The sequence below is a fragment of the Conger conger genome, chromosome 18 (genome assembly GCF_963514075.1).
Source record: "Conger conger chromosome 18, fConCon1.1, whole genome shotgun sequence".
Classification (NCBI taxonomy): domain Eukaryota; kingdom Metazoa; phylum Chordata; class Actinopteri; order Anguilliformes; family Congridae; genus Conger; species Conger conger.
The window spans coordinates 15595261-15609361 of NC_083777.1; the positions used below are offsets into that span (position 1 = coordinate 15595261).

The 14101-nt window shown below is 50.3% G+C and overlaps 1 protein-coding gene across 5 annotated transcripts in view; it reads left to right on the forward strand.

Moving 5' to 3' along the window:
* The window catches only part of cpeb3 (cytoplasmic polyadenylation element binding protein 3), a 37235-nt gene extending 23763 nt beyond the window's left edge, over positions 1–13472 (forward strand). For all 5 annotated transcript variants that reach the window (XM_061227975.1, XM_061227976.1, XM_061227977.1 and 2 more), the window contains 6 exons: positions 1828–1995; positions 2979–3068; positions 7951–8069; positions 9399–9513; positions 9593–9774; positions 12339–13472. In XM_061227975.1, the coding sequence (XP_061083959.1) occupies positions 1828–1995; positions 2979–3068; positions 7951–8069; positions 9399–9513; positions 9593–9774; positions 12339–12566 (902 nt within the window). In that variant the 3' untranslated portion in view covers positions 12567–13472. The remainder of the gene's footprint in view (positions 1–1827; positions 1996–2978; positions 3069–7950; positions 8070–9398; positions 9514–9592; positions 9775–12338) is intronic.
* The last annotated feature ends 629 nt before the right edge of the window (positions 13473–14101 follow it).

Sequence of the window (14101 nt, forward strand, 5' to 3'; positions counted from 1 at the left end):
ACCAGACAAATACTGCAAAGGTACGACGATATCCATATGTACCTCCCCAAAACAGCTCAGGTCCTGCAGATGTTTGACTTTGGGATCCACATTTAGCTATCATCTGGTTTAAGAGACCCACTGCAATGAAAAAGCTATCCCCAGCCATAACCATTACTATTATCAATATTTGAGTTCAGATACGTTTCCAATTTCTTTTTAAATGATTAAGCTGGACGTAGAAGCACATTGACTCAGTAATAAAGGCACAACACGGCAGTGGTGGTTATTTTGAAATGATCGTTTGCCGATTGGTGGAAAAAAATCATAATTTCACAAGGAAGACAAATATTTCTCAACCGTTTCCTCCAGTGGCCTTGTGACCGCGTGATTGCCTTGTAACGGTTTCGTCAGAATGCTGTGAGAATGCGGTGTTGCATGCTGGTTAATTGCTGTGAAATACTCCAGTGCGGTGATGGGGGACACTGTAGGAGGTGTGGTCCTTTGATGGGGTGGTAAAGGAGGACCGGTCACCTGACTCAGTCTGGTCAATAAAAACTAAAAGATAAAATTACAAACTAAAAATTACTAGAAACTACATTCTGGGCCAACTTGCCGTCTGCTTTATCCTACCTGGCCAGGTGTCGCATAGATTTGTCCTTGGAATTAGCACACACAGCAAGCATTCTGGCACAAAATGGCTGCCTTGCTGCGTGTGCTTTTCTCAGAGCTGTTACAGGACAAGCCTGCCGGGCTGTGCATTCATTCATAGTCTATTACTTCACTTTATTGTATTATTTTATGAGTCAGGCTGCACCATCCAAAGACCAGCTCCCAGAAAAATCGGCTGAAGCTGATACTGTTCACTTTTTGGAAATCTTTTTTTGTCATTGTTTGTCGATTTGTTGATCAGTTAGGACATAATAGGATATAGTGTATATCTGTTATTTCTGCCCATATGCTGACATTCTTGTTTTAATTGTTGTCTCTGCAAAACTGTTAGCAGAAAATGGTTGTGTTGAGAGAGAAAATAATGTGTATCCATGTCTATAAGCGACCACCTGAGCTGGGTGCTGGTTTTGTGTACGACAGGGAGTGCCCATCCCCTAGATGTGTATTTTCCCTCTCCTTTCTCTCCGGCTGTAATGGAAACCGTAGAAGAGAAGCTCTAAGCTGCTTAGCGCACACAGAGCCACCCAGTCACCTAGCCGCCTCACCCAGGAAGTACTGAGCTTCCTCCCATCTGGCCAAGGCCCGTCCTCTCCCCCGGACCAGTCGTTTTCAGGCTTTCGGGCCACCTGATGTACTTGTACTTGTGAAACCATTTCCACACCCAGCCCACAGACGAAGCCCTGCAGGCCCACTACATCAGATACTGTGTTAAAAAGCCATGTGTTTTCAGTTATTCCCTGTTTCCCCTTCTCCTCTGAACGCTCACAGCGTGCCCCTCCCACCCACCTCATGCAGGGATGATTTGGGAGCGGACAGTTATACGAACAACCGGGAAGGAATGTGCAGAATGTTTGTGAATGTATTTTTTTGTGGTTGTATGTCCCTCTGTGACTGGATGGAAGGTGGTTATCGATCCTCCTCACAGAAGAACATAGCAAATGCTTATTTTCCCGCCGGTTTTTATGATTTTGATTTTGGTTTGATTTGGTTTTCACTAATATTCCCACCTCACCTCCCTCTCCTCCCTTCTCCTTTCTTTATTGTCCTCACCTCCCCCGCTCCTGTTCACTCTTCCTCTTGTTCTGTCCATCACTGCCTCTCCCTCTCTCCCTCTCTCCCTCTCTCCCTCTCTCCCTCTCTCCCTCTCTCTCTCCCTCTCTCCCTCCTGCCGTCCAGGCCGCTCTTCCCTCTTCCCCTTCGAGGACGCGTTCCTGGACGACGGGCACGGGGATCAGTCCATGACCCCGGGCATGGGCTCCCCCACGCGCTGTCAGAACGGCGAGAGGATCGAGCGCTATTCCAGAAAGGTCTTCGTGGGCGGCCTTCCCCCGGACATCGACGAAGGTCTGAATTATTTACCCTTTTATTGAGAGGGTGTTTGGACAGGCAGTGGGCTTTCTCCTCGGCCAACCCGGGTTCTGCTTCAGTGTTTCCCTTCGTGATGCCGGGGGCCCCGTCTGACAGGCGAGGTGGTGACAGCGTACTGTGTGGTGGCGGTGAGATCATGATGTAGAAAAAAAGCAGTGAATGTGATATTGGCGACTTGGCGGCTGCTATTTTAAGAACAGCTGCGTAGTGAATTCACAGAAGGTGATTCCACAGTGAAGCAGTAGGCCTGCAGTTTGTGATTATGCCAGAGGGGGCAGCACAGTACATCATTTCACCAACTGGAGGTATGCCTGGTCTTAACGTTATGTCCGATGTAGAATCTACACAAAAGTCCGACAGAAAATGCACCTGTTGCACCAAATGGACGTAATGTCAACAAATCAAGCAGTAGAACTCTTTCCAAGCACTGCTTCGCAATGTTCACACGTAATATATCACCGTGAACGCACATTGTCTAGGCTGGACATAGCTGCGCCTAGTAGTATTTTTAGATGGTTCAACAGGCATAAATATTGATCACAATATGACCGACTTAAGAGTTAACTTTTTTTTCGTCCAACTGGTGCAACCGGCCCCTGGCTGGGAAAGCACTATGAAACCTTTCTAAAGTGACTCATTTGACTGCCATATCCTACATTCTGCGAGCTAGCTCACTCCTTATTGTAATGCATCTGAATTCCTGTTTTAACTATCTGTTGTTTCCAGGGAAGTTCTATGGGGGAGTTTGGCTGATTATGCTCTCTCATTGGTGGAATATGAGGAACTGTGTGTTAGGCCAGTTTAAGATGACACCAGGGCCCTTTAACAGAACACCCTGACCCTGGTAACGCCAGGCTGAACAGCATTTTCGGTTCAGTTATTTTGGAGTGCGCACTTCTCCTGAATGACATTACTGTTTTAGCGAGTGACCCCGGATCCCCGCCTGTTTGTGTCCACAGACGAGATCACCAACAGCTTTCGTCGTTACGGACACCTGGTGGTGGACTGGCCCCACAAGGCGGAGAGCAAGTCCTACTTCCCACCTAAAGGTAAAGGAGCCTTTTCACTACCCACAAGCCCCAGACTGTTTACCCAGCACTGCACAAACAGGGCCTCAGCCAATCACAACCTGCGCCAGTCCTGCAGCTCTAATTGTGTATTTGCCCACTTGTGTGTCTGCGTATGTACACATAGGTGTGTGTGTGTGACCATACGTGTGTGTGTGTGTGTGTGAACGTGTGTGTGTGAACATACGTGTGTGTATGTGTGCCCCATATGAAATCCTGAGTGACACACAGTGCTCATTTTGAACGTGTGAGTTAACACTCGGGATGTGCAGTGTCGGTTCGGGGAGCAGCTGAACTGGAAAGGACCTGGCAGTCCCAGGGTGTGTGATAATGACATCATAATTTAGGTTACTGGCAGGCTGTAAGCACAGCGGTGCTCTGTCGACCGTCGGAAAACCATATACGGTGAAGAGCAGCCGCTAGCCTGGCCCAGCTCAAAACCAGGGATGCGCTGTGGCCTAGTGAATGCTGGCCGGGGGGGTGGAGGGGGCAGGGCACACAGAAGGAATGCTGGGTAATAAGGGGTTTTGACTGTGGAGCCTCCTGTAGAAGTGTTATTAATGCGCACATGGGGTAATGGCATATACCGTGGGTATTTTCTCGGCAGGGAGTTTGGTCAGGCAACGTTCGCCCGTCCTGCTCTACAGAAAAGCAGGCCAGTCATGGTCTCTGGCTCTCCTCCAGCCTTCCCCAGTTTTCCAAGGGAAGTTTAATTTGGCCCGGGGATCAGAGTCCGAGGGCCCGGTCCGGAGCCTGCGGAGCCCTGCCCCCGTCAGACGCAGCAGCGTGTCATGTCGGGGATCCTGTTCAAACAGCTCTGGAAATGTCTGGCATTCCTGGAGCTGACCGTAATGCACCACATCTGGCAGAGCTGTGAAAGTTGGCCAGGCTTTTAAAAATGTTATTATTCTTCCATCTAAGCGGGACCCTCTGAGCCAGCGCTCGGAGGAAAAAGCTCCGTCGTACCAGAGCGCTGTGCCCGGCTCTCCACGCGTCTGTGACGGGCGCGTACCCAGCATGCACTGCCTGTACCGGCTCACAGTACCCGCTCCTGTGTGCCGTGACGCTGTGGGTCCATCTGTTCCCAAAGGCCTTTAAGGAAGGGCACTTAGACCTGCAGTTTCCCGTCTGTAAATGATGTGCCTAGTTCAGCTGCCACAACACTGCAGTGTGAATTAAGCAGCCACGCTGAACACTCTGGTGTGAATTCTCTGCCTCTGACACCGGGGTCACGTGTTCAAGCTAATTACTGCGATTATTTACAGTAACGTTTGCCGTTTGAGTGACCTACAGGCGGAATCCAGCTTATGAGCCGGGACTGCTGTTGTTTGTGTATTTCTAGACCCACAATGCTTTAGGGCAGTGACTGCTGTCTAGTGAGGTCCTCTAGCTCTGCTTTAGGTGCTGTGAGCTATTTCTGACTATCAGGGGAGGTTGTGTTCTTTTAGGCTGGGTGTCCATAATGGGACGTCCCACAGGATGACAAATTGCTCAGCCCATTTCAGTGTAGCGGAGCACCACTGCGCAAAGTCTGTCTCTGCAGCATTACCCACAATCCATTTGTGTCGCACAGGGCACAGAGGAAAAGGGGATTATAGATGGCTCCCCCTCACACCGATGACATCTGCTTTTGTATAAAACTAGCTTTTGTGTGTGTGGTTTATTGCTGCTTAATGATTTAGATTTTTATTTAAATGACATTTTCATCAGTGTTGACTCTTCATTTGTTTTCGAAGTAATCCGGCAGCTTTTCTTCCGTGGAAGTTCAGGTTGCGGTATGTTCAGAGGTGTGCCAGACTCGTGTGTGTGTGTGTGTGTGTGTGTGTGTGTGTGTGTGTGTGTGTGTGTGTGTGTGTGTGTGTGTGCCGTTGGATGGGAGGATGGGTTTCTGTTCCTCTTTAAGGTTTCAGCCCTTTTCTGCTGCAGTGGCCTGAGCTTGAGAAATAATGGGGGCGGGGGGGGGGAGGTGTTGCAGCCTCAGTGGCTTTTCTTTTTTATATATAATTAAAGTAGCCACCTCTCTGTCAGAGCCTCTGAAATGCAGCTCAGCGGCCCCCTCACAGAGTCCCAGAGTTCCCTCTTCCCCTGTCATGTTCACGAGCGCTGTGCGTTGAGTTATTTCACCTCGCGGAGCGCGAACGCTGGTCTGACCCGGTCTCAGACCCGTTTCCTGTCCCCGCAGCGGACGGTAAATATGTGGAGGCGTGTGCTGACGATCCATCTGCTTTCCCTCTGAAAGATTTATTGTTTCTGGACATTGCCCCATCTCGGATCTAGAAATGAAAGATTATATCTGTGCTTAATACTGTAAAACTTCCAAAGAATTTGATATAAGCTTAAACGCAATAATGCGCAGCGCAGGAAAGATTAGCCTTGTGAATTACTGCTTACTCATGCTGAAGTCAGTCTGGGACCCTGTGAGTCTACACCCCATGTCCTGAGTCTGTACCCCTACACCCTTAGTCTGCACCCTACTTTATGCCCTTAGTCTGCACCTGACTTTATGCCCTTAGTCTGCACCCTACACCCTTAGTATGCACCCTATGCCCCTTAGTCTGCACCCTACGCCATTACTCTCTGCCCTGAGCTCATGTGCCTGGCCTGCACCACTGTGTCTGTGTCTGTCTGTGTGTCTGTGTGTCTGTGTCTGTGTCTGTGTCTGTGTCTGTGTCTGTGTCTGTGTCTGTGTCTGTGTCTGTGTGTGTCTGTGTGTGTCTGTGTGTCTGTGTGTCTGTGTGTCTGTGTGTCTGTGTGTCTGTGTGTCTGTGTGTCTGTGTGTCTGTGTGTCTGTGTGTCTGTGTGTCTGTGTGTCTGTGTGTGTGTCCTGAGCAGAGTGGGTGTATATGTGCATAACGTGAGGAGCCAGGGATTAGCCTGTAACACATGGCAGCGCAGTGAGTGGAAATGCCTGGAGGTGTGTGCAGGAACAGTAAATCAGTGGGATACACAGCCCTCTCTCAGCCTGGGGAGAGTACACGGTGTTCCTGGCCCGCTCCGCACACGCGTGAACACAGAGCCGCACCAGCCCGTGAACACTGAACAACTGCTCATTTCACCAGCCGGGCCGCCACGGCAACCGGAACGGAAGCAGGAAGCATTAAAGGTTTAAACACTCCTGTGCTTATGAGAAAAGGGCCCTCAGGAAGTAGGTCAGAGTATTCCTATGTTGCTGTTAATATTGCAGGGTAGATTATATTACCCACAGTGCACCAGGCTCTGTGGGCTGTATAATCCAGTGGCTGTTTGATTGGCAGGGAGGGGGACGCAGAGCCCCCGCTCTCCCGGATCAAAGGAAGCTGATCCTGAATCGGTTTCCCTGCTCCGCCTCTCAAACGGCTGGGAGCGCCTAGTTGTTCTCTTGACTGTGTTAGCAGATGTATTTGGACTGAAATGTTCCGGCATGTTCTTTCTGTTCTGCTTTTCTTCCGGGTCCCTTTAGTTTTGAGCTCTGAAATGATAGCCTGGAGGCTAGCCTGCAACGTGAGCCCCACCCACAGATTGGCAGCAGGTCCCATACATGGTCAGAGAGCGTGTGTGTGGCTAGACTGGCACAGAAGGGCACTGTTATGTATGCTAACCGACGCGCATAGTTTCTCGCATGATTTTACAGATGTGTGTGCACTGCAGCGTTCCATTCCTGTGCTGCGTGGGAGGGAGACTCCTGGCCGGTCGGATTGGCTTCTGTGCACCCTGGGAATTGTAGTCCAGTCAGAAGGCCATTGGCCATTGTGATGTGGCACCTTGATAATTATTTGACTCCCTGGCAGAGCCAGGAGAGGTTATTAGCAGCGGGAGACTGGCTTGCCTGAGAATCTAAATTTCTCAGTGAGAGCAAGAGAAAGAAAGAGAAAGGGTGAGAGACTGAGAGAGGGAGAGATGAGTGCACGGACTTTGTGCCTTGGCCACCACCTGTCTCGCTTGAGTAAACTCCCAGCCAGTGTAGTCCAGCTCTGTGTTTGCTTTGTGTTGAGGGGTGCAGGCTCTGGTGGGTGCGTTCCGGTCAGGGCGTCTGGCACGGTCACAGCCACCTCTGCGGCTCCGCTCCCGGCCTAATGGGCTCTTCTGTGTGTGAGGGACCAGGACCAGGCTCCTGCTGCTGTCCACGGCCACTTCTGGGGCCACTCTGGGGCCACTCTGGGGCCACTCTGGGGCTCGCTGGAACAAAAGCGCAGGGTCAGTGCTGACGCACGGAGATGACGTCAGTCTGATAGTCAGGTGCTCATGCTGGCTCCTCTCTCCTCTGTTGCTGTGAGCTGCTGTCTTCTCACATCAGAGCTGGTTTATTATTTATTATATTACTGAAGTGTGTGGGAGAGCAGATGGGGTTTATAGAGTCGAGTACATGTGACCAGACCGTACAGGGTTTGTATCAACTTTGTTGATTTTGATTAGTAGTGTGGAACGGTGGTTCCAGTACACCATCTGGGCAGTTGAGTATTTTGGAGGCACTGGGTCACGAGTAGGATGGCCGTGTGACACGCCGGTGTTTTGGCGGTTGACTGTGAAGGCGGCGATCGCCTTTACACGGCTCTGTCACTGCACCGATCGAGTTAAAGGTCAAAGTTCGCCCCTCTAAAATGGGGCTGACTTTTCAAAGCAGTCTGCTGAACCAAAAAACCTGACCCCAAACAAAAAACGTTTTACAGCCTCTCCATCGTCTCTTATACAAGTATTTTCCTGTATGATCAAACATCAAACTTCATTTTAGTGTCTTTATTCCTCCTGCTGCACACAGTGTGTGTTTCCCTTTGGAGCCAGTTGGAGGCGATGTTCTCAGATGTAAACGGCTGAGCCGTAGTGCAGAGGTGTCATTGGGGATGACCAGTCGCCCACCAGCCCTGACCCCGGCCCTCCTGTTCCCTAGGATACGCCTTCCTGCTGTTCCAGGAGGAGACCTCTGTACAGGCCCTCATAGACGCCTGCATCGAGGAGGAGGGCAAGCTCTACCTGTGTGTGTCCAGCCCCACCATCAAGGACAAACCGGTGAGTTTAACAACACCGCTCCCAGGGTCCTGTCTCACCGATCGTCAATCGGTCAACCGATCAACCAATCAACAGATATCCTTGAAGTCCCTCACAGGCAGTTAAGAGCAGGACATATTGTGATGAGAGAAATTTATTCAGCCCGTCAATATGTAGGCATGTCATGTTAAACATCACAATGGAGAAAGAATAAAAACAGAAACCCATTTGAATGTTTTGCCGAAGCATTAAACCTAGTTAGGAAATTTGGGGAGTTTTCCTACTTTAGCTCATCTCGGGAGCAGACTGGAGATCTGTCGTACAGTAAGAACAGCTCCACAACAGCCAACCTCTCCTCCTGCTTTCATTCATCCCTCTCTGCTCTCTCCGTCCTTTCCTCTCTGTCTCTTAATTTCTATTCTCTGTTCTCTTTCACCAGTCATCCCTCTCTCCTGCCTTCCCTTCATCTCCTTGTGCATTTGCTCCACCGCCCCGCCACCCCATCGATACGCGCTTCCTGTTTAGAGGCAGCCACCTGGCCGGGGTCATTAACGAGCTCTCTTAACGAGCCTGTAATTAAGCCCTTTCTTCCAATGCTGTAGCCCTGGGAGCTGTGAGCAAGCAGTGACCCCGGGCCCACTTCCTGTGTGCCACTTCCTGCCGCATTACCCCCCCTCTGTGCAAACAGAGATCCTTTTAGAGCTCGGGGAGGAGCCTTTTTAACGTGAGCACTGTGGGAGGGTGGGGGACAGGGAGTTCCTGTTATCCTGTGTTAAACCTGTCGGACCCTTTTAATTAGGCTAAAACCCCGCTTTCAAAACAGCCCTGCACTGTGAAATTACACCACCTTTTTAATAGCCGTTGCTTTGCTGTGCAGCAGCGAAGTCTCTACGGAGGTAAACGCATGAATTGGCTGTGTGTGTGAATGAGTGCGTTTTGGAACAGGAAGGTTGCCGGTTTGATTCTCAGGTAGATTGTACCTTTGGGCGAGGTGCTTAACCTGAATTATAAATGGATACTATGTAGAAATTCTTGTAGCTGTCTGTTTTGTATATGCCTGTAATGTAATATTGTAATATTCGGGGGGCGACATTGGCAGTCTTGTGGCAGTCGGAGGGTTGCCGGTTTGATCCTGCCCTGGGTGTGTCGAATTGTCTCTGAGCAAGACATCTAACCCCCAATTGCTCCTGACGAGCTGGTTGGTGCCTTGCATGGCAGCCAATCACCGTTGTGTGTGTGTGTGTGTGTGTGTGTGTGTGTGTGTGTGTGTGAATGAGAAGGTTGATTGTACAGCGCTTCGGATAAAGGCGCTGTATAAATGCAGACGTTCACCATACTCTCCCTCCACAGGTTCAGATCCGGCCCTGGAACCTCAGTGACAGCGACTTTGTGATGGACGGCTCCCAGCCCCTCGACCCCCGCAAGACCATCTTTGTGGGGGGGGTGCCGCGGCCCCTTCGCGCCGGTAAGTGGGGACAGGGTTGCGTTCGGGGTCTGCAGTGCTCCTGTATGGACTCGTTCTGAGGTCACTTCCTCCCCCACAGTGGAGCTGGCCATGATCATGGACCGTCTGTACGGGGGCGTCTGCTACGCCGGCATCGACACCGACCCGGAGCTCAAGTACCCCAAGGGGGCGGGCCGTGTGGCCTTCTCCAATCAGCAGAGCTACATCGCTGCCATCAGCGCCCGATTTGTCCAGCTGCAGCACAACGACATTGACAAGCGGGTTAGTGCCTGGCTCGTGAACCAAGGTCAACTGTGCGTGTTTGTGTTTGTGCGTGTCTGTGTTTGTGCGTGTCTGTGTGTCTGTGTCTGTATTTTTATTTGTGTCTGCGCATCTGTGTGAGACAGACAGGCAGACAGACAGACCATTAATCTCAAACCTACAGGATCTCATTTTATGCAAACAGACTGCCTGTATAATCATGGCTGACGGTGCTTGGAAACCTGACAGATGCTGGAGTCTGGAAGATAATTATATGACCTTCCTGTTACTATGGATACATCCGTCCACTGCTGTTGTAGAGGTGGCAACATCACACAGTTAAACTCAGTCTGCTACACACTGGCTGACTTGGCCCATGGGCAACCAAGAGCCAGGGGGTAAGAAGGGGTGAGCCAGAGTGGTCCAGCTAATGAATCACCTGGGACCTCATTTATACAACTGTGCAGAAGTTCTACACTAAAGGGTTATGTACGCACAAAATGGAAAGGTGCATATGGTCCAAAATATCCTGATTTATATCCACATGCTCACCTGAATTAGAAATTCTGCGTACCTGCATGAGCCTAGTCTCCCACCCTGTTGACTCCCACAATTAGCCATGAATGATTAATGGCACAGCCATTGTGAATGCTGATATGCATAACTCAGCCTGTCAGTCTGGTGTCATTCAGGAGAGGAACTTCACCGAGTGTGAAGGCCAGACAGGCTACGTGTTTTTTTTGGAAATCGCTCTGGCATAACCAATAATAGACGTTTTGTGAGTGGCAGCGTGTCACAGCAGCCAAATCAGCCCAGAAATTAAGAAGCGGTCGGAGAGACGCAAAGAACCTCAGAGTGGTGTCACTGACGACGTTACCGTTTCTCAGACCGTCTGGATGCTAAACTATGGACTTTCAGACGGACACCAAAAACACAGAAACCACTCCAAAACGCGTGTACGCGTTGGACATAGATTGCGTAGATGTGGATATGAATCCCAAATCCGCAGGGAAAGTGGCGTACACATCTTTTTGTGCGTTCATGAGAGGTCTCTGGAGTTACCCGGGTCGCGACGGTGTCGTTCCGCAGCGGGTTTGGACAGACTGCGGTGCGGTTTGACACTGTTCCCGCTGGTGTGGTGCGCTCCAATGCGCAGGTCCCGTGTGGTGTTGGGTTTCTCCGTGCGGCCTGCAGTTTCTCCCTGCTTCTCTCTGACCCATAATGTTTCCATCTAATTTAGTTTCCCTTACAGCGTATAGTTTCTGTGTCCACATTTTCTTTTTGTGTGCGTAGTCCTTTCTCTCTGCAGTCCGGTGAGACCAGTTCCACATGACGTTTGTGCACAAAGTATGACAGCAGAATAATTTGGCATATCCGGGCTAAATTAAGCAGTCAGTCTGTACCCGGGCCCAGGTAATTGAGCGTAATTGAGTAAATGTTAAATATAAGGAGGGTGGAATGCTGACAGTTTGGTCTAAAAGTGGCTGGGAGGGGATCGCTGCAGGAGGCATTGAACGCGCCGTTCGGCTTCAAACAGAGAGCAGCTCTCACTCCAGACTGCTTAACATCGCTGTCTGTTGTGTCTCCTGGGTGCCAAGACCACATTTAGGCTTTCAAACACATTTTAATTATAGATGCGAGCGAGATATTAAAAAGTGACTTCTCTCTGAAAATCTAAACTTGGGTATGATTTTTTCATAAGCAGTAGGTGTCTGTCATGGAGGCCTCCCGTTGATTTAATAAGACCACAGGCTCGTGAAATCCTCTCGCTGGGTTCATGACCGACATCGTTTTCCCGAGCCTTCATGCGAATCGCAGAAGCTCTCCTCCTTTGTGTTCAGTATTGCGTTTCCATTTTTACCCAGCGCGGCTTTTGTTGGGCTGCCAGCGGGGGAAGTGTTGGGAGCGGTGTTGGGAGGGGGAGGTGGGTTGTCCCGCTCCTGTCTGACGGCGTCTGACGGCGTCTCCCGGGCGATGAGTTGCGGGAAGCGCAGGCCTTTATTACGACGTCTGGCGCTCCGCTGACCGCAGCTGCTCCAGCCCAGGCGGGTCGCCATGGCGATGGGGGAGGGCTGGCGTTGCCTGGAGCGCTCGGCCGACAGACAGACAGAGAGAACGGGCGGGGCCGCTAATGCTAACGCTAACACTCGGCTGTGGGACCTCTGCTGTAGAAACGGGTGCTAGGAGAGATAGCCCCCCAGGCCTGCTGTCAGTTAAGGGCGCAGGTGAAGAGGAATAGGCCCTTTAGGGGAGTATGTACTAACGTTTAGACCCTCTCCTCATCTGGCTGTCAGTGAGGGTCCTATATCACTTCCACAGTCTCTTTTCATTAAGACTCACACAGCTAGAGGGCAGGAGAAAGAGACACTAGAGGACGGACAGAGAAATGGGGGAAGCTCATGTTAACCATTATACAAATTGGTTAGCACTCCACATTGTAACCCTTGGATACGTCACCAGGCACGCACGCACACACGCACGCACACACGCACGCACGCAAACCCGATTTAGCTCGGCCAGAGGAGCCGCAGTGCGCAGAGAGGCTCTCCTTGACTCCTCTGCGTTGTGTCTGCCGCCCCCTGCAGGTGGAGGTGAAGCCCTACGTGCTGGACGACCAGCTGTGTGACGAGTGCCAGGGGGCGCGCTGCGGGGGCAAGTTCGCCCCCTTCTTCTGCGCCAACGTCACCTGCCTGCAGTACTACTGTGAGTACTGCTGGGCCAGCATCCACTCCCGCGCCGGCCGGGAGTTCCACAAACCGCTGGTCAAAGAGGGAGGGGACCGGCCCCGCCACGTGTCCTTCCGCTGGAGCTGAGGGGCCCCGGGCCCCGCACACCGCCCCGGGACAGTGCTGCAGCTCCCCGGCCCCCCAACCCCCACCCACTCTCCCACGAGTCTGCCTTTTCATTTTAATCACTGTTCTCCCGCTCATTGTCCTTAGATATGACCTACTCAGAAAAACGACCCATCAGTTTATCTGTTGAGAATTTGCACTTTTGGCACTAAAATGTACACAAACCACACGTTTGAGAGAGAGCGAGGGCGAGAGAGCGAGAGAGAGAGAGAGAGAGCCAGGCCTGGCACCAGACCCCTCTGCTCTGACATCACTCGTCCCGTTGAGTGGGCCGGTCTGTCTGCCCCACCAGACTAAAGCCCTAGTGAGACTATATATATATATGAAAATTATATATTTTTTTGTTTTATATCTATCTATATCTAGATAATTTAATTTTGTGACAGGAGCATGCACTTATTTTCAGAAATAGTAGGACATTGCCCCTAGTAAAAAATAATAAAAAAACATTACCAAAGGTAAAAGAAAAGAATAAATTAATTTAAACTAAAATAGGTGGCATAACATGTAGCAAAAAAGAAAGAAACAATTATTCAATAATCAGTAGTGTGGGTCACAAATGCCCAGATTTAGAATAACAAGCCTATATCTGCTCTCCATTTTGACTTTGAAATATTAATACCTCATAAGCTCAATCAGAATCCTTTTTTTTTTTTTTTTTTTTTTTGCTTTTAATATGTTTGGTTAGTTCTTTTATTTGTATTTTTTTATCATTTTACTGTTATGTAAATGTAATGCTGCAATAGCTTTTGCTGCTAAATCCATGGTATATCCTCATGCCATAGTACTTTATTCAGGCTCGTGTGTAACGAAAAAAAGGACTAACAGGTGATGGAGGAGGAGTGCACCTTCTACGGAGGGTGACCAATTAGCATGGAGGGGGGGGGGCGCCCTGGCAACAGTGGGGTGGGGGTGGGGAGGGGGGGGGGGGGGGGGTGGTCGTCCCTGACTGCATGTTTAATTCAATCAGGTTGCTGCATGCAATACGACTTCAGTATCATGTCTATTACGGGATTCTGCCCACATTGCACACGACGTCAATTATGTATCTGTGAGAGAGCAGCGCTAACTGGGTACAGCAGGGCACGGCGGTCAGGCGTGCCTCTGTAGAGTTCGCGGCGTCGCCCATTCGGCCAATCGCGACGCCGCTGCCCGCCCGACCGCTTCTGACTGCGGAGTCGAGCGTTACCACGGTAACCGCGGTTTATCATGGGTTAATTAGATGTAGGATATCCTTAAAAAAAAAAAACAACTGTCTGATTAGGTGAAGTACCTTTGCAGTGATTGTTTAATATATAATTGTGCAATTTTTATACAGTACGTAGCTAGATCCGAGTATGTCTAGAACTGTGATTCGCTTTGCCTGTCGTTGATGTCTGACATAGAAGTCCTGTGAAAACGTCATAACTAGTGTACACACACACACACACACACACACACGCATTAATACTCATGCGCACACACAACTCATTCACACAGGTATAGAGACATTCTCA